Genomic DNA, 20,915 nt, shown 5'->3' with positions numbered 1-20,915 from the left:
GTGGGGTGGCAGGGTTAAAGTTGGCTTTGATTTATTTTTCAACAATTCTAAAGGCTCTTTCTTTTTCTTTGGAGTGAAAATATTGGAGATGTTGGCTCCCTCAGGCTACAAGAGGGAAAACTAGCTTGTGACAGGGGCTTCCATGGAAACTCACAGTAAAGAGCCATTCTGCCCACAGCCTCTGACTGTGACAGGATTTGACCTGCACTTCTCCCTCTGTTGTGGAGAACACCTCTACCTTATGCACATAGTACATTTTATTGAGGCGCTCAGCTGCCTCCTTTGGCCCGATCACAAGGAAGTAACACCCAGGATTCAAAGAATTGTAGCAAGAGACAATTCTGCTGGTGCTAGGGAGATTGGTCTTGTCTTATTTTGGAATAGACCAAAATAAAACCACATTCTGCTTCAGGTGCTTGAGGTCATTATGGAGCTCTGGGTAGCAACATTGCTGGAAGCCAGAAGCTCCAGGTTTAAGTCCTATTCCAAGTGGTGAACTGCCAAGGAGGGTACATTCATTCACATACAATGTGAATATCAACCAGCAAACCCTTCCATTGCATGCCAATAGCTGTAAGTGCAAGGAAGATTCCTTGCAATGGGAGGAAATGGATCATCTACCTCGGATCCATAGCTGCAGACCACAACATGCATGCTGCCAGGTTAATACCACCAGCACAACTTCTGCCTGAAAAATGTTCTCTCCATTATTTCTTTCCACCTCAAATCTGAGAAATATCTTCAGAATGGGTAGTAAAAGTCTAAAGCTCCTCCTCCCCAAGGCAGGGTTCCATTGAGACAAAGAAATAGATTTTGTTGGATGACCATATCTAGTGTTATGTTCTGGGAATATAAAAATCAGGATTCAAATTGGCTACAATCTACTTGAATGGCAGGGCTCAGGGCTGAATGGCCTCCTCTTGTTTCCATGCTCCTGGGGGACAAAACGGCAGCAGTTTGTAGGTTACAAACTCCAATAGAGATTGTTCTTCAGCCCACAGCTGACTTGGTATCCTTATTCCTAGTCGTCTTCACTTTAAGCCTCAAACTTCTACAGTTAGCAAAGTGTAGAGCTGGATGAACACAGCAGGCCAGGCAGCATCAGGGGAGCAGGAAGGCTGCCGTTTCTGAAGGGCCACAACCCGAAATGTCAGCTTTCCTCCTCTGCTGCCTGACCTATTGTTTGTCCAGCTCTCCACCTTGTTATCTCAGACTCCAGCATCAGCAGTTGCTACAACCTCTGAGCTTATCCTACTGCTAGGATCTGCAGAACAGGCCAATTAGCATGAATATTTATTGCTTCTGTACGCTGTTCCCATGGCAACAAAACTTAGGGTATGTTGATTCCTTTGTACAATGCAGAATGTTTTTCTCGGTCGTGTAAACAGTTCATAAGTTACTTGAGAAGCTTGGCTTCATCTCTTGCAAATGCTGCAATCAGCATTTTTTTATTTGCTCATGAGATATTGGTGTTGCAGGCTACGCAGTTACTGACTATCAGAATGCTCAGACAGTAGTCTGGAATATACCACACTTTTGTGGGTCTGGAGTTGTGTAGGCCAGATGAGGTAAGGACAGCAGTTTCCTGTCCGAAAGGATATTTGATGAACCAGAGAGCGCACAGCAACCTAGGAGTTCAGGCACAATTCTTTGAAGTTTGCGTCATGTGTGGATGGGATGGCTAAAGATGCTTAGCACACTTGCCTTCATTGATCACTTCCTTTTCAGGATAGGAATTGGGGCATCATTTGAAGTTGTACAGGATATTGGTGAGGCCCCTTCTGGAATATTGCATGCAGTTCTGGTCACCCTGCTATAACAAGGATATTATTAAATTGGAGTGGGTTCAAAAACTCTTTTTTTAACCACGATGTTGCCAGGACTGGAGGGTTTGAGGTAGAAAAATCAGTGGGAAAGACTGGGACACTTTTCACTGGAGTGAGAGGTTAAAGGGTGATCGTCTTGAGGCTTTTAAAATCATGAGGGCCATAAATAAAGTGAATGACTGACTGATTTATTCCAGAGTGTGGGGAATTCAAAACTTGGGGCATGAGGCAAGAAATAACTATAAAAAAGGACAATGAAGGTGGTGGGGTGGGGGGGCGGGGAGCAGTGCTTTTAAAGAGTAACTTGTGTGTGGAATGAATGACTGGAGGAAGTAGTGGATCTGGGTTCAGTTACAACTTTGGAAAAGACATTTTGGATAAGTTCATGAATAGGAAAGATCTAGAGGGATATGGGCCAAATGCAAGCAAAGTGGGACAAGTTTAGTTTGGGAACATGATCAGTCTGGACTAGTTGGCGCGAAGGGTCTGTTTTCGTGCTATACATCTGACTTTAGGTGGGTTTCTCCCAACAATCAACAGGAACATTACCACCTGTTATTGGCTCCATCCACCAGTAGTTGAACTCTTCTTATATGCAACGCTCTTCTTCCTCACATTATTAATAATCTTCATTTCTCTTCTCTTCCATAGATTGCAAATGGTTTGGCACAGACTACAGGGTGGCCAGCTGTTGTCACTTGCGTTGGGAACTGGTTTGGAAAAGGGAAGTGAGTACTTATTTTTACTGGTCTGGCAAAAAAAGCCATGCATGTGATCCAGCATGTGAGGCTACAAAATGGTCATCGTTACTTGGTGCTTGACACTTTTTTATCTTGTGATCAAATCAACTGAATTAAATAACTTTGTTTATTATTTCATTTTCGAATAAAGGTATGTGCTTTTAATTTGCAGCCAATTACATAGAAATATTAAAGGATTCACTTATGTAAATTTGTGCTTAATTCTGTGCATTGTCTGAGTATTCACTTGATCTTCCTGTTGCTGTTTTATTTGCCTAAAGAAAGCTATCAATGGTTGGCTGGCATGGCATTTGATTACAAACTGCCTGCTTGGTATGCACCCCTACGCTAATGTCACTTTCTAAACTAGAAAAGTGAAGCTGATGACCTCCTGTAGTGGCTTTTCAAATTTTAGGGAAGTGCTTAATGAGGCTGTATACAAGCTCCCATTTTTTTTGTTTCAGATTCCATACAGTATGGAAACAGGCCCTTTGGCCCAACAAGTCCACACCGCCCTTTGGAGCATCCCACCCAGACCCATCCCCCTACAACCCACACACCTCTGAACACTATGGGCAATTTTAGCATGGCCAATCCACCTAGCCTGCACATCTTTGGACTGTGGGAGGAAACCGGAGCACCAGGAGGAAACCCACGCAGACATGGGGAGAACATGCAAACTCAACACACAGTTACCCAAGGCTGGAATTGAACCCGGGTCCCTGGTGCTGAGGCAGCAGTGCTAACCACTGAGCCACCATGTTGCCCTAATTTGTGGGGGAACTTAATGGAGGGGGTTGGGGAGGGAGCAAAACATAACATAACAAATGAGTTGCGCTAAAGAATAACTGAACTCATTTTACCTTGTCAGCATGTGGAACCTGTTACTACATTAAAATAACTCTGAACAGCTGGGACGTATTTATGGAGAAATTAAATACATGAGGAAAGGAATAGTAGTTTGTGAAGTGGCGGGATGCGGTAAGTTCAAGTAAACCCACATGGAGTATAAATACTGGCATGGATCAGCTGAGCTGAATGATCTCTCTCTACAATACTTCAGGCAAAACCTGGCTTTTCTCCAGCTCAGAGAATGAGCCCATTCCAGAGGATTGGGTCTAGCTTTGCAAAGAAAGGGATGAACTTTAATGACTTCAATTCAATGGAGGTATTGGAGAAGCTGGGATAGTTCACTGAGCAGGAAGGTTAGGGGATGGTTTGCAAGGTTGTAAATGACTTAACCCCCATGGGTGGGGTGGGGGGGGGGGGGGGGGGGGGGTTGGTCAGTAATCAGTGAGCACAGATTTAATGGGATTTGCAAAAGAACACAGCATGTTGTGAATTTTGTGCTGTGACAAATTGTAATCTGCAAGGGCAAAGAGTCAAATTCAGTAGTTCTGACTAATATAGATTTTTGGGAAGGAAGAAATTTGCAGGGCTATGGAGATTGAGCAAGGAAGTGAGAGTAATTAATGGTTCCTGTAAAACCAAAGTTGATGTTGACAAACTGAATCCCCTATGCCACATCCACTTCAAGTCCGTTGCTGTATCTCCTCCCCCCTCCCCCCCCCCCCCCCCCCAAAACCCCTGGAACACATTCTTTAAATTGTAACGCAACAAAACATTTAACTTCATACCTCTTGATGCAATCCATTTGTGTTGCTGCATTCACCCCAACTCTCCAGTTAGGTAGCTCTGATATCGTGCACAGTATGATGTGTTCAGTCAAACAGCCAAGGATAGACCTCCTTTGGATATCCAATGTTAACTGATTTTACTAGGGATAGTTTCAAACATCCTTAATTAGAGGAATTGGGGCAAAGTTTCCTGTTGCTGATCAGTCAGTGATCTTGGAAAGCAAGTGTGGACACGTGGTACAACAGTGAATGATGGATTGGCCTAAGATCCTCCAATGGCCTGCCCTGCCTAGATAATCTCCCTTGGGAGAAAGGAAGGAGAGCCCTGGTAGAATCACCACCTCCTGTACCACAGGCTGTCAAGTTCAGATCAACTGTACTCCCCTCACCTGGTGGAGATGTGCTACTCAATGACAGAGGACTGGATTTCAACCCTATTGTCCTTCAAACCCATCCCCTTTCAGGCAAAATTTCCACTCCCATTCTTCACGCATTCAACCACGGACTCTTGGCCAATAGCTACTCCCCGGCACCTGAACGCTAGTCCATGGTCATCTTCTGCTCTGATCCTGTTTGAAAATCAGTAATGTCTTCGTCTGAACACTCCGTGACAGCCCTGTACATAGGGGCCCACTCCAGTTAGTCTATTATTTTTCAAAAATAGCCACAGTAACGTTTGTGTTTCCTATTGTCGGTTCTTAGATCAAGTCTTCACTTTCCTAACCCTAACCCCAACCCATCTCGCTGCAGGGTTACCCCACCCTGCTGCTCCCATCATGTTGTTTGTATTTATCTTTCTCCAACTCATTCCCTGTCGGCCAACCAGGTGACTCTCTCAATTCTGCCAGTCTCCCTTGAATATAGCCACTAAAATGTTGGTAAACTGTGTGGTTCAAATGAACACAAATGCTTTGTTCTGCCTTTCTGTTAGATCGTGTCTGAGGTGTGACTTGGAGCTCTTTCTGTGCTTGCCTTAACTCCTGTTCTTCTTGATTTCCAATTGAGCCCAAGTTTTTGACTTTTGGCAGCAGAGTAAGCCTGACTTTGAGGATGATGTGGCCTCTAGCAGCTTGCTTTGAATGAACGGAGTTTTCTGTAATCATAGGCACGTGGAACATTAGGAGTAGGCCATAATATTCCCTTGAGTTTGGTTCACCATTCGCAAAGGATCATGGCTGAACTGTGACCTAACTCCATTTACCTGTCTTCAGACATATTGGCCCTTTTTAAATACTTTTCGCTTAACAAAAATGTATTTCTCACATTTTAAAATTAATAACTGATCTAGCATGGTTTGCCATTTTTAAAAAAGTCCTAAACTACTTAGACCCTTTTTTGTGTATAGAAGTATTCCCCAGTAGCTCTCCTGAACACACACACTTACACTTACAAATGCTGAATAGTTGAGAAACTTAACTTTATTAACGTATCAATCTGGGCATGCCAGAATTTTGTGCTTTTGATATCTTGACTCTCAAGCTGTGCACTCTGTCTGTCAGCCTTCATTCCCATGGCTTTTTGAATTCTGCGAAATCCCACATTGTTTTCTAACCCCGTTCCCACTTAATTTGACAGGAGAGGCTTCATCATGGGAATCTGGAACTCTCACACATCAGTCGGAAATATCCTGGGCTCCTTGATCGCTGGGATCTTTGTGTCATCTGCCTGGGGTTTATCGTTCATTGTGCCTGGTGCCATCATCGCAGCAATGGGAATCGTCTGCTTTCTCTTTCTGGTGGAATGTAAGTGATGGCTCGGTGATAGTGTTTTTCCGCAGGCTGTGTCTGCCTGCTTCATGCGATATGCTGGTTTAGCTGTGAATGAAACTAATTGAATAAACTTTTTATTGTTGTCAAATTGAGTGCAAGTAAATTGCTGTTGATTTGAGCTTGTAGCTCTGTCTTCCCACCACCTCCTATGAGCATGTTATGCTGCCCACAGCAAATGAGTGGGTGCAGATAGAGAATGTCGAACTATGGCTTTGTGTACTTGAAGCCAAGTAATAACTGGTGATCTTCAGATGTTGCAGTGTGATTTTGGACCAGCTGAGGCATTTTACTTTAACAGGTTGAGGATGATGCTGGCCTAGCAGCATTTATTGCCCAAAGGGCAGTTGAATCAACCACATTGCTGTGGGCCTGGAGTTGCATGTAGGCCAGACCACACAAGGATGACAGTTTCCTTTCCTAAAGGATGTTAGTGAACCAGATGTGTTTTTACAATAATTAGCAATGGATTCTTGCTTGTCATTAGATTCTTAAAAATATAAATAAAAATAAAAAGTTGAATTTCAAATTCAGATTCCACCATCTGCCATAGTGGGATTTGAACCTGGGTCCCCAGAATGTTATCTGGGTCTCTGCTTAACTGTCCAGCAATAATACAACTAGGCATGAGTAAGTGGGCCATGGCAAATGCAGTTTAATGTGGGCCAAGGAGAGGTGGTCCACTTTGGGAACAAAAATAAAGCAGATTTTTTTTGTAGTAGTGAATTGGGAGAGGGCCATGTTCAATGGACCTGGGTGTCCTTGCGTATTCTTCTGCAAGTGAGCAGGCTGTGGAGAAGGCAAACTAAACGTCGTTGTTCTTAGTGAGAGGATTTGCATACAGGAGCAAGAATGTCTTAATGCAATTATGTAGGGCATTGGTGAGGCTACAGCTGGAATGTGGTGTTCTTAAGGAAGGATGTTCTTGCAATAGGAGTGCAACGAGGGTTTACTAAATTGAACCCTGCTATCCCAGGAATCAATCAATGGAGATTGAGTGAATCAGTTAGGATTGTAGCCTCGAGCTCAGGAGAATGAGGGGATTCTCTTAGAAACCTAAAATTCTAATGGAACTAGACAGATTAAATCCAGGAAGGACTGGGGGAGAAGGGAAAGAGGTGGGCGTGGGGGAGGGGCAGGAGTCCAGAATCGGGGCCGTTACTTAAAGATGAAAGGTCCTGTCTCTTTTTTTCGGGACTGAGATGAGTGGAAACTTTTTTCATTACCAAGAGAGTGGTGAGGATGTGAAATTCATTACCGTAATGTTTTCAAGAAGGAGGCAGATTAGCTACAAGATGCATAAAGATTATGGGGGAGAGCACAATTCAGGTTTTGAACTTGATCAGCCATGATCCTAGTGAATGGCAGAGTAGGATTAAGGGGTCAAATGGTCTACTATTTTTTATTTTGTTTCTATGGCTTTGTAATGGATAGTTATTTAGGGTAGTGTTGATTTAGATACGTGTGCACACCAACTTCTCCTTTTGGGTTATTGTGGGGAGAGTGGAAGCAACTGTCCCCTTACAAACTCTACCTCCACCTGAAATCTCCAAATAAAACATGTGGTAGAGCCACTGTAGACCACCTGGCAATTGCCTGTCTGCAGGAGCTGAGAATGACTTGTGCTGCCTTGTCTGGGGATCTGAGATTTTTCTTTTGGAAAGAGCGTCTATAATTGACTTTAATTATTGAATTCTGATAATTGCTGCATAATGTTTCTGAATTAACAGCTTGCTTTTTTGTTGTCTTTTTCACAGACCCTGAAGATATTGGCTGCACCCCTCCAAAGCACTTTGTAAGAAAATAGACCTTTTTCTATTAACCATTTAAAATGCAGTAATGTAATTGAAATAAACTCCAGCTTGGTCACTGCTCCAAACCCAGTCTGTGCTAATATTCCAGTTCTGTCTCTAGATCAGACGTGTAGCACTGTACTACACTGGGTCTTGATTGTTGTCCTCTTGAGAGGATTAGCAAATTGGCAAAGGGTAAATTTCAAATTGGTGGGTCAGTTTTTAAAAAAAAACATGAAGATACTCCACTTTCCCTGAATCTTCAGACTTCTGCAGAATCTGTCTCTAAATATTTTTTGTTTGAATTAGAGCTGCTGTTGGATACTATCATCACAAGCTATCAATCCTTCTGTTTTCGTGTTTGAAAATGTGACACTGGGATCAGAGTGCAAGGGAAGCTGTCTAGCCCCCACCTCGACCCCTTGCATATTCTGGCAGCCAGGCCTTTGAGGTTTGGAATATTTAAAAGGAAGAGAGGTTTTTACTGTCCCATGGATCAGGGCTTTGATTATTAAAGAGGTGACTTTTGCTCACGTCACAGGACTCCAAGGAGCAGGAGCCGGTGTTACGCCGTGGGAGCATGGAAGAGATTTTCACCAACCCAAGTGATGTTACTGAGAATGGCAGCATTGTCAGTCCTGCTCACACTGAGCCTTCTGCAATTAGCTTCATTGGAGCACTCAAAATTCCTGTAAGTGCCAGAACCCTGGACAATCCATGTGTAATTAAGTTCTGACAATAGGTAGTGCTCATGATTTCACACTCTGCTGCAGAATTGAAAAGACGGTGCACTGCCTTTTTAAAATTCTTTGAGCAAAACTTTTAAACAAAAAGAAATCTGGATTATCCAACATATCCATTTATCAAAATGATGAAATGGAACTTTAGTACTCAACACTTTAGCTCATGGATATGGGTCTTGCTGGCAAGCCCAGCATGTGTTATCCATGCTATTCACCTCCTCAGGAGGTAAAGGTCAGCCTGTTACTCCCTGACTCTGTGCCACATGTAGGCTAGACCAAGTGAGAATGGCAGATTTCCTTCCCTGAAGGACATTCTGATACCAGATGGAGTTTCACAGTAATCTTTGTTTGTTTCATGACTGCCATTCCTGACAACTTCAATTTGAATTTAAATGGCATCAGCCACTAAGATGTGAACATTTTGTCCAGTGCTTTAACCTTAAATAACCACTTTAGGGAAAAAGTGATGGCGTGGTGGTATTATTGCTGGACTGTTAATCCAGAGGTCCCGATAGTGTTCTGGGAACCCAGGTTGAAATCCTGCCATGGCAGCTGGTGAAATGTGAATGCAATAATTTATAAGTCTCTGGAATTAGGAGCCATGAGTCTATTATTGATTGTCAAGAAAAAAAACCATCTGGTTCATTAAAGACCCTTTTTAGGGAAGGAAACTGCCACCTTTTACCTGGTTTGACCTACATGTGACTCCAGACTCTCAGTAATGTGGTTGACTCTTAACTGCCCCCTCAGCCATTAGGAGATGGGCAATAAGTGATGCCCTCATCTGTGAGTTTTTTTCTTTTTTAAAAAGAGCTTGAATTAAATAGTCCTGAATTAAGATGTCTGTCCAGGCTGCTTATTTGCCAGTCTAACTTTTTTGCTGATTTGTTGTTTTTTTCAAATCCTTCCATGGACACTGAGAAAGTAACAAAGTGAAACTAGCTGGATGTGCTTTTTTTCTATGGTTTTAGATATAGTGATACATTGCTACCACCCAAGTGAATGCGATGTGAGGAGTGTAAAGCGGACTAAGCTTCTTCAAATAGTCTTTTGTACTTGTTTAATGAAGTCTCTTTTCTGTGCAGGGTGTGATTGAATTCTCACTGTGTTTACTCTTTGCCAAATTGGTCAGCTATACATTCCTGTTTTGGTTGCCTCTCTACATTTCATCTGTTGGTGAGTAACTCTTTTTTTGCACAGTGCATATCCACAACACACGTGCATGGTGCTTGTTTCTGGAAGGAGAAAGCTTCCCACTAACCTGTGTGCAAAGGATTTCTCCACTCAGAAATTTAAATGGCGTATTAATGAATGTAGTGTTCAGTTGTTGAATTGTTCAGTGCTTGACTATGTTTAGTCTGGAACTGATCTATGCGTACTAATTCATTTTAGTTGAGTCAGCACTCATGCTTAAACTTACATTTGATGAGCATGAGTGTGAATGTGCCTTTGAAGATACCTTGAAGTACTATAAACTGGCTGTACAAATGATTTTAAAATAAAACTAGTTGTCACTGCTTTGGTCTGAGATGTATACAATACAGAAGAAAACTGAAGCGCATAAATTGAAAAACCAACATGACTTGATATCCCAAAATCAAATTCTGTTTTACAACATGGATTTTTTCTTTTAAAACAAAAATCAATTTCTAACTCAACAATATTATCACTCCAGAAAAATAACACCTCTGATATAGTGCCCCTTAAGTGCTGGTGTCTCATGACAGCTACCTATGTGCTGCAACCTCTGGAGCTGGACAGATCTTCCAGCAGCTGAACCACAGTTAAATCTTCTGGCAGATGTTAACATAAATTTGTTAACTCATTGCAACTTCTAAAAGAGGCTTATCTAATTTTTTTTATTTTCTCTTGTTTTTTCAGCCCATTTGAATCCCAAAGCTGCTGGTGACATTTCAACACTTTTTGATGTCGGTGGCATTTTAGGTATGAGTTTTGATTTGAGGAATGTAACAGCATTTGATACAATGAGGTGGTACAGACATTAGACTAAAATGACCTATTAATTTCCACTTCTTTCTGTGTACAAGCTTGTTGCAAGTTTACCTGTGTATATTTTTAGTTATCATGAGGTTAATATTAACTCATTATGGTTTTCTCATCAACTAGTTAGATTGTAACTGTAACTGGTGCTAAAGTTTAGTTTCTACATTTGTTGGCACTCTTACTCCACTGGTTATAGATGAAGATTGCAATTAGCTGGACTTGTGGCCTGGTTAGGGAACTGCAACCAAATGTTTTCCCAAGGTTGGGGGTGGGGGTGCAGTGAAGGCCGATCAAATTCTGTTTGTTTGAAATACCACGTACCCTTTTTGGTCAAATAGATGCTAACTTCTCTTTGCCCTTTTTGGTATGGTCACTTGAATTGGCATTGGAGGTGTTATGGAGCCAGTGAGAACTACATACCTAGTTGGAATTGGGCTGGGGGGAGGGGTGGAGGAAGTACAAATGACAGCAAACTCCCTGGTCAGTTATCGGTGGCAGTCATTGAATTGGCCTAGACTTGATCAGAGTTTAATGATACCTGTCAATCCTGAACCTTTGAACTAAAATATAAAGAGGATCCATTTTCAGTGCAAACTTATACAGGGGAATTTTGAAGGAACTGGCTTGAGTTGTACAGCCTGTTCCCATCAACAGCCTGGTTTTGGGTTCCTCCCAGTAGAGTTCGAGTTAATAATTAAGTATTTGAGGTTAGTCACCACCGGAGGGGCAGTATTAATGTTCTGTTGTAAGTGCTTATTAAGCAAATATCCTGTATGCTAACTATTCTTTCCAGTCTTTTTACACTGTACACTAAGCTTAGCTGTGGCTGGTCATTGGAAAATGTGTGACTGAAAGATGATAGGCCAAGGATGCTATAATGGCTAATGAAAAGAGTGCCGTTAGTAACAAAAATGAGGAAATGTCACTTTAAGAAACAAAGTTTCAGCCTCTCAGCTAAATGGAGGACTTTGATTTGTAATCCTCAGACAATACTATAATAACCAGCTTAAAACTGAAGAATGATGTTAAATTCTTATTAAAATATTATGATCCCAGTTAATCATCTTACTAGACATGACAGAACCCAGTCGGAAAACCGTCTTTTGTTATAAACGAACTTTGCTTTTACAGCTACGTTTATTACCAATGCCACCACTAGGTGGAGCAGAAACACCACTTTGGTAATTTAAACAGCGTCAGCTCAATTAATCAATGCGCCTTGCAGTTTGGCACGACTTCTCTGGCTTCCATAAATTTGCAGCAATGTACTGTTATTAGCACCCATGCAAGACATACACCTGAAATCAATTGGAAAGCTGTTGACCTGGATCACTCCAAGGGCCTGCATGGTGGCTCAGTGATTAGCACTGTTGCCTCATAGCGCCAGGGACCTTAGTTTGATTCCATCCTTAGGTGACAGTGCTTCTATATGGAGTGTGGGTTTCCTACCCGTCGTTTTTAAGAATTGAGAGCCGGCCTTTGCTGAAGTTTGTGGCTGTACATGAATAAATGTATCTACTTGGAGCTGCTGCTGCTTTCATCAACAATGCAAATGTAACCTTGGATACCTCAGTCAATCCTTCCCCACTCCCATTCCATGCCACTTCATACCAAAGAAAATTCCTTGTCCTTTAATTACTTTGAAGTGGGGAAATGTACTTTATTGTGGATCATGCTAGCTTTGGCATCCTTCCTTGTCTTCCCAAGGCAATTGGATGTTTGGTCAGCACTGGACAAGATGTGGTGGATTACAGTATGTGCTAACTGTCTTGGCACTGCTTTGCCAATTGTTCACTGTCTCCTTTTTTTTTCTGTGAAGGTGGGATTCTGGCCGGAATTATCTCTGATTACGTGGGTGGGAGGGCCACAACTTGCTGTGTTATGCTGATCATCGCGGCTCCTATGGTAAGGATGGCACGGGGCAACGGGTGGGCATTAGCATTAAGATGACTGCTCTATTAAACTTCAAAGTGACTGCCATGAGGTAGCCATGAGGCATTTAAATAGGCTGAGGGGTTGCTATCTGGCTGCATCTGAACGTGTGCTAGGAATGAGGTAAAATATGATTTCCCCCCCCCCCCCCCCCCCCCCCATGTAGCTGCTGTTTTTAATCCTTTCTTGGGATGTGGACTTTCTTGGTAAGTGTTTGGGATGACTGCAGAGGGAGGAGAAAGCCTCCTAAAATCTGAGACAATATTTCTAATTACTTTAGATGTGCCTGAGGCATTTTGTATAATAACTACTCCAGTATCTATCCCAATTGGGCATGGGGACGATCATTCATTGAATGTAGGAGAGAATCTGACTGCAGAGATTTGCTGGATTCTGAGCTTTCTACAAAGTTGAGCTGAAGAGACCTTTTATCTAAAATTTTGCTCCTGCATGCCAAGAACAACCCAACCAGCAAATGATTTTTTTTTCCTCCTGGCCACCAATTCTTACTCAACACCAAACAAGGAGTTTTCTCCAGGAGAGTCAAACACAAGGAATAATTCACCTGTGCTTCAAAAGCAGCTTCTTGTGACTTGTTTTAAAACAGCTCTTCAAATTTTATGAACTCCTAACTACTGCTGTGTTTTATTTCTGTCCCTTCTCTTTTCCCCCCCCCCCCCCCCCAGCTGTTTGTTTACAACTACGTTGGGAAGAATGGATTAGCAACAATTGTAGGTAAGGCACTTCTGCTGTGCTGGCCCTACCTTTTTGAGTTGTCTGAAGTCTCACTGCTTCATAGATTTCTCCATAGTTTAGCTGCTTTCGGTGGATATAGTGTACTTTAGATTTCTAGAAGCCGTTTGATAGAATAGCAAAGATCATTGCAGAATATAAAAACCTGTATACAGGTTACAAATTAGCATGGGGAGAAGATTATTTCCCATTGCTTAGCCAATGGACATAAGGGAAATCTAATCTTAAATTTGTCTGGAAAACTAACTGCCATAGATTTGCTGGGGATAACTCCCCTCTGGTTGAATGGTTCCTTTTTTGTGGGGAAGGCTATTTCCCGTCCTTGCATGACCTGGGCTAGGTTTAACACTAACTCCATTGTGATGGACAGTTTTATCTGCCCTCTGAAATGGCCTGGAACAGTTGAGGATGGGCAGCAAGTACTGGCCTAGCCTGCAGCACCCATGTTCTCCAAATGTTTTTTTAAATTAAAATGTTGAAATGCTTTGGCTGTGAAGAGATAGGAATAGACTAGGGAGACTGACTATTGGATGTTGGTTGTAGCTCTGTGCAAAGGACCCCAACCTCCAAGCTTGGCTGCAGGTTGTAGCCATCCCCTCCAGCTTAAAGATTCAAGACAATTCAAACTAATGCAAGTGTGCAGCATCAGAGGTGCGATGTACTTTCAGGCAACATTTTTAAAGTGAGGCCCCAATTTTGGTGTTTAAAAAAAATCATACATGATTTCAGAAAGTACCGGTATCATCCTCCTCCACTGTCCTAGATGGCATTTATCCCATCCTCTATCATTTAAAACATGTTTCTCACTGTTTGTGAACACTTGCTGTATATCAGTTGCCTGTTGCACTTCTTGCATTTAATTTTGAAGTGCAGTCACCATTTTTTTTATTGGCTTTGAGGACATCTTCTGAAAGGTATAATACAAATGCAAGTTTTTTTTGCTCTTTCTAACAGGAATGTTAATATTCTGTGGTGCACTAGTGAATGGACCGTATGCTTTGATCACGACAGCAGTAGCAGCTGATCTGGTGAGGAGCCACTGTACTCTTTGCAAGGGTGGGGAAGAGTAGGATAATGATTTAACACTTGATCATTGACCAAAAACCTATGGTCAGTTAACATATATTTCCAGCTTTTCAAACACCTCTTTCAAAACAAAATTTAAATGGGAAATAGAATTCCTGCAGTGTGAAAGCAGTTGATTTTGGCCATTGAGTCTGCACTGGTCCTCCTGAAGAACATTTCTTCCCCCCCCCCCCCCCCCGCCCGCCCCAGCCCACCTACTGCCCTATCCCTGTAACTATTGCCCATGGCTAACCCACCTAGCCTGTACATCCTTGGACGCTATATGGGGCAATTCTGCATAATCAATCCACCAAACCTACACATCTTTTGGACTGTGGGAGGAAACCAGAGCACCTGGAGAAACCTATGCACGTGGAGTTTGCACAGACTGTTGCCTGAGGCTGGAATCAAGCCCACTGAGGCTGCAGCGCTAATCACTGAATTGCTGCTGCCCCAAGTTGTGTGTAACCAGTAAAATACTGACTGGAAGATGTGTAACTCTTATGACTTCTTCATCAGGGAACTCACCGGTGTCTTAAAGGGAATGCTAAAGCTTTATCAACTGTCACAGCAATCATCGATGGAACAGGTTCCATTGGTAAGTCAGTCCCACCAACTACTCAATGATGTTAATGGGCTATACCTGATTAGAGTTAAATTTGTTAGATATAACCCAGGTGAGAAGAAAGTTATAATTTTTAGTTTATCAAATTAGCTGATCATTAAGTTGCAGGTTTTATGCCTTTAGTTTTTTAAAGGAGTGTGCTTTTCTATTAGTGCAGTTATTTTGTGTTTTTTTTTTAAGTCAATCTGGACTGTATCAGCAGGAGCTGCCATGACAATGCTTATGGCTTAAGGATGTTTATTTTTGTAGTTGGGACCTCACTATTCTGCAATTTGGGTAGTAGTATTTACACTGACTGATATATATATTTATTATACACGAGTTTTGAGATGGAGCATGTGTATCTGTACCAGCTCTCTCTGGTCCTAAAAGTAACACTTGACCAATTATCACTGTATTCATTGCTATCATGCAATAACCCTCTGTTATGCCACTTCTGTTGATGCTGTACAGTGGTGTATCTTCTACCATTTGTCACTAGCTAAGCTCAAGGCAAAGAAGGATTGTGACACTGACCTACCCCTGACATTTCTCATCCACTACTGCATGCTGGTACAGGAAGCAAAGTAATCTAGGAGTGGCCATGTGTGGAAATAACCAACTGAAACACCTCCTGTTCTGACAGAATTATCTGGGGAGAGAGTTGACATTTCAGGTGTCTATCTTTTTGGTTGCAAAGCCAAACAGTTCCTGTGTGGTTGACCAAGTTATTGGTCACATTGCTAATCCCTGCCTCTAGCTTGAATTGTTTTCTGAGTTCCTTGAAACAGACATTTTTTATTCATTTTAAATGCCACAACTTCAACTTGCATTGTGTGGATAATGTCCTTTTTTTGAGTTTGCAACATTATTAATAGAGCCTAATTTCCATCCTTGTGCCTAAAACCCTTCTGTTATGCACTCCATACTGTTATGGCAGATGTCTGACTAGTCTATGACGAAATGCAATGGAGATTGAATGTTGTGAAATGAGAAGCTGATCTTACTTTTGGAATGTTGGTTTTCCTGCTATTAAGGATTTTTAGTTTTTTAAACTAAACACTACTTTTCTTTTTCCCCTGATTGTCAATTGTTGCCTTTTTGAGAAGATTGACCTCTTGTTCCTGCTGAACATTTTCAGATGCCATCTCATGTGGAGAGCCAGCTGTAACTGCAGAATGGTTGATCTTCCTGCTGTTTATTTTCTAGGTGCTGCATTGGGCCCGCTGCTGGCTGGACTCCTCAGTGACTGGAACAGTGTCTTTTACATGTTGATAGCATCTGACATCTTGGCCTGTCTGGTATGTCGTGCTAACTCTCTAGATAGTATGGTGACTCAGTGGTTAACATGTTGTGTAGCATCAGGGACTTAGGTTTGCTTCCAGCACTTACCCCTGGGGGCTCCGGTTTCCTCCTACAGCCCAAAGATGTGCAGGTTAGGTAGATTGGGCAATTTAGCACAGCCACAGGAACCAGGGTGTACAGGCTAGATATTGTAGCCATGGGAAATGCAGGGTTATGGTGACATTGTAGGGGCAGCTAGGCCTGGGGCTGGATGGGATCTTCTTTGGAGTCAGTGCAGATGGGATGGACCAAATAGCCTAATTCTGCGCTCTTTCCCCCTGCATACACTCGCGCGCGTGCGCCCCCCCCCCCCCCGCCCCCCCGCCCCCCAAACTCTGCCTTTTGTGTCTCCTGTCTCAACCTTATTTACACCAGTTAGAGATTTTATAAATACTCCCTCGGGTCAGTGTTGTCTTTTTAAACTTTTCATTAATGAAATAATGATCCATCAAAGGAACAGGGAGCCGGGATTCCCTGCTTTTGTTACCCCTCGTTACACACTCTAATCTCTACACTGCTTGTACAGTCCTTCCACGAGGTGAAAGTGAGACCATCCAATTTAGCACAGATTGTAAATTTAAGTTTTTCTACCCTATGATTAAAGTTCCTTTTATCTTGTTTGCATTTGTTCCTCATTGCACCATATCCCATTTATATATTTTTATATTTTGAAATATTGCTGAGAAGAGATACTTTTGTCATGGCTTTTAATTTTTCATCAGGACAATTTGTAAGAATATCACATTTGAGAGAAAAGCCAGTGTTTTAAATTGCATGAGGGCAGTACATGTTGTGGACTACACATTTTAATGGGTGTATTCTACATGAAGGTGCTTCTACCAGTCAGACCCTATTTGCCAACCATTCACTGCTCTCTAGAGTATAAATGTTTCCACTTGAATTGGAAATTGTACATTTTCTGATCAGTGCAAGATTGGCCAAATGTTTCTCTCCATCAATAAGCAAGTTCTGTGCTGCTGACTGACTTCACTGAATATGGGAAGTTTCATACTTTATGGAGTGATTTGGGTTGAGGTTTGTCACGGTACAACCCCTTTTTTTTTCTTTGATAGCACTGTATCAATGTGTTGGAAAGCCAGTTTGTTGTGGGATAGGGGTTGCATTTGCAATTCTGTCTCTTGTACACAGCACGGAGTTCCCATCATTGACCCACTTTGGATAATTGTTACTTGAAGGTCAGCCTTGTCCCTAATGAGTGGTGCGAAGACTACTGTGCTCTGAGAATGATGCTGCAGGAGGGGTTGAAATCGAGGCAAGGGGAGAAAGTGAACACCAGATGATATCTAGAAGTAGATTGGAGCTGAAGCCTCATTTGAGGAATCTGAATAAGGACAGCGATGAACCCCTCCATTTTCTTGCCTCCCTTTTTTTGGTTCTTGTTAAACCCAAAATCTTCTCTGTTTTCTTTCTCCACCATTGGGAGAAGTGGGGATGATTTTGAGTGTGTAAAGAGAAGCAAAAGAGTCTCCACTTTGCTCTACCTCATGGCCCTGACCATTCTCTTCTGACACCATTCTCCTAGGCAGGTGGCTTTAAATGTTAAATTATTGCTACATGGGCTTATTCAGAATATTTTCATCAGGAATCAATAGCTCCAATTTTTTTCCCCAATACGGGCTTGCTTGAAGTAAAACTGAAGTTAATGTTACTTACAGGAGACAGTAATACAATTGGTTTAGACCTGGGGTTGTTTTGTTCATGTATTGAATATAAATGGTTTCTGGTAGCCAGCAGAAAGCATTAGGCTGGGCACCCCTCAACCCCTATCTCTCTCCAGGACAAGGTATTGGATTTCACTGGGGTTGGGAGCTTATGGGCAGAATATTTTCACATTATTTAACATTGATCTGAAATAGTAAGAACTGCTGATGCTGGAGTCTGAGATGTGTGGAGCTGGAGGAACACAGGTCAAGCTGCATCAGAGGAGCAGGAAGGCTGGTGTTTCAGGTTGGGACCCTTCTAATCTGTTTCTCTTTCGGCTGTTTTGCAGTTATTGAGCAGACTGGTGTACAAAGAGGTCCGAGGCTGCTGTGGATATCCCACAAGGCTGAGAGGGTAAGAATGAAGCCATCTTGCTGAACTTCCTGCATTTTGAGCCTGAGAACCAGACGGTGTCTTGTAACTGGAGTTCTTAGATAGCAGTTTGTTGCAGTGGCTCTATATTTTTGTTTTGTAGACAGACAAGTTGTAATTTTTGCCTTTTTTAATTGTATGAATGAGACACTTCAGAAATAGATGTGCTAAGTTCCACTCCCAGCCTTCCAAATTGTCATTCCCTTTTAAACTAGGGACTACCTTTTTGGGGTTCCTTTAGGCAAAACATTGCAGAAAGCTCCTCTCAACAATGTCTGGGGAAACTGCTATTCCTAGAAGGTCCCCAGGATGATCTGGGATCTAGCATCCTAGCGCCACGTGCTGTGATACACTGGTTCTTCTGAAAAGCAGAACGACAGCTGGGCACGTTCATCTCTGGTTTTGTGGCTTCCAGTAACGATATTGCCAGTGTCTGGGGTTTTGTAAAGGAAGTCCCATTTGAAAGTGTAACTCTACTTGCTGCTGCTCCCTCTGAAGTTTTTAAACTTTATCCTAGTATGCCTATGCTGCTACTGTTCAAGGTTTTTTGTCCTTTTATTTTTCTGTTCATGTATTTAAGGGTAACACAAATCATTACTGTCAACTGGACATGTTGTCTTATCCTTTTTTGGTTAATGTGAATTGATTTCCTCAGCTCAACATGAGAACACAGACTGTTGGGCTCCCTCTGTGCAAAGGCATGTGCCACTCTCTGGTTAATAAACCTGGCACTTGGTAGGAATAAGGCCCCTCTAGTCTGCACTATTTCAGTTAAAGCATTGTGTGAGCTATTTTTGACTCGATTTGCCTTTTTTTCTTGGCAGTGTATCCCTTTTTTTTTGACAGATTTGGTAGGCAAAGTCAATCAGCTGACTTGACAAGTCCAGTAGAGCCCCAGTGTCTCTCCATTTTAATCTTTGTTTTGTTTTTGTTTTCAACTGTTCACCTGCCCAGTGTGTGCAGAAGTGCCTCTCGACATCATCCTTGAATGGCCTGGCACTAACTTCAAGGTTATTCTGCTGTGTTCTGGACTATCCCATCAGAGCAGTTGGGTTTCTTTTCTCTCTCAATTCCTTTGATTGTGCTTAGCACAGCTGGTTAATACCTCTTAATCCTCTAAACTTGAGGGAATACAAACTTTATGCAACCTTTTTGCATGCTTAGGATCCCAAGTGTTTTCAAAAGTGGATTTTTGTTTGCTGTATAAGGGAAATCTTGAATTGGTTTTACAATTACAGGAATAATTGGAGCCGTGGGGTAAAACTTCTGTTGATGGGAGCCCTCGACTGACAAGGTCGATTTTGGCAGTGAACTGGGATTGAACAAAGTAATGCAGGAGATTTGGATGGCATCGACTCTCCTAGACTCAAACACTTTTTTTTTCCACAAGTGCTGCTTTTAAAAAAAAAAAAAAAAATCTGAACCTGTACCTTGTATTGTCCTCAGCAATCAGGCAGTGTATTGCTGAGCCTCGTAGTTTCAACTCCAGTTTGTGCTGTTTTTGATTCTGTGAAGAGAGCTAATGGACAGGCAGCATTCTGTCAGCAGTGATTTTTTTTGTGCTGGAAATGGTTCTGTGCAAGAACCAAATCAGCTGCTGGTTTCCCTGTGCCCCTCAGAATCCATACAGTACAGAAAGGGGCACCAACTATCAGCGTCCCACCCAGACCCCTGGAACCTCACGTTTTCCATGGCTGATCATTCTGGTCTGCACATCCCTAGATACTACAGAGAATTTTTAGCATGGCCAATCCCCCAACCTAGATATCTTCTGGACTGCAGGAGAAAACCAGTGCAGCCAGCAGAAACCCACACAAACACCAGGAGAACCTACAAACTCCACATACTTGCCCAAGGGTGGAATCAAACCCAGTCCCTGGTGCTGAGGCAGCAGTGCTAATCACCTGAGCTACCAAGCTGTCCATGTGCAGCTCTCCAGTTTAACTATTAATGTTTGTCATTTAAATAAGATGCTAGAAACCTGATGACACTGTTCTCTCGAAAGGGCATCCTTTTTACAGGAAGAATTTAAAAGGCAGGTGCAGAGGAAGCAAAGAATAGAAGATAAAGATGAGTGCTGTATATTTAAGTTTTTGTGTTTAACACTAAAAAGCTGCATAGATCTCTAAGTTCATTTCCCCTTTCTTTTTCTCTTTTGCCCTGTAGGTTTAAGGAGTTCTGAGAATGCTGTTCAGAGTAGTTGCTAAGTGAGACCAAGAGGCTCGAATTTTGCGGCTTAATTTAATATTTTTGCTTCAAAGCTCACTTCGTCGATGTGTGGGAGCAAACTCTCTCGATCCAGTACAGTGAGAAGAATGAGTCTCTTTAATCTCTCAATCCCTCCCAGAACATAACATCGCAGAGATTAAAGTCCTCTCAGCTTTTGAAACAGTCAATTAAATTTTAGACCCTCTCTATTGAAAATTGTCTTCCAATTGATGGTGAAAAGGACTTCATTTGACAGCAGAATCTGTGTGATGTACTGTCTTTTATTGTTTAAAATAAACACAATTTGTATAATTTTTTTTGCTTCCCAGCTCTTGTTTAAAAAAACAAAAACAAAAAATCAAACAGCAAGCTTTTGCTTTCCTTCTGTTTTATTTATTCAGGTTTT

General features: G+C 42.1%; 1 protein-coding gene across 1 annotated transcript in view; it reads left to right on the top strand.

The window, feature by feature from the left end:
• Nucleotides 1-20,823, top strand: part of slc37a2 (solute carrier family 37 member 2) — a 53,026-nt gene extending 32,203 nt beyond the window's left edge. Inside the window, exons 6-18 of the mRNA XM_048562379.1 lie at nt 2,478-2,554; nt 5,779-5,945; nt 7,727-7,764; nt 8,304-8,453; nt 9,591-9,681; nt 10,387-10,449; nt 12,329-12,414; nt 13,128-13,176; nt 14,149-14,222; nt 14,779-14,857; nt 16,073-16,164; nt 18,219-18,283; nt 20,468-20,823. Coding sequence (XP_048418336.1) covers nt 2,478-2,554; nt 5,779-5,945; nt 7,727-7,764; nt 8,304-8,453; nt 9,591-9,681; nt 10,387-10,449; nt 12,329-12,414; nt 13,128-13,176; nt 14,149-14,222; nt 14,779-14,857; nt 16,073-16,164; nt 18,219-18,283; nt 20,468-20,483 — 1,047 coding nt within the window. The 3' untranslated portion in view covers nt 20,484-20,823. The remainder of the gene's footprint in view (nt 1-2,477; nt 2,555-5,778; nt 5,946-7,726; nt 7,765-8,303; nt 8,454-9,590; nt 9,682-10,386; nt 10,450-12,328; nt 12,415-13,127; nt 13,177-14,148; nt 14,223-14,778; nt 14,858-16,072; nt 16,165-18,218; nt 18,284-20,467) is intronic.
• Nucleotides 20,824-20,915: the final 92 nt, after the last annotated feature.

The sequence above is a fragment of the Stegostoma tigrinum genome, chromosome 32, assembly GCF_030684315.1.
Source record: "Stegostoma tigrinum isolate sSteTig4 chromosome 32, sSteTig4.hap1, whole genome shotgun sequence".
Lineage (NCBI taxonomy): Eukaryota > Metazoa > Chordata > Chondrichthyes > Orectolobiformes > Stegostomatidae > Stegostoma > Stegostoma tigrinum.
This window is presented reverse-complemented; position numbering and strand designations above follow the sequence as displayed.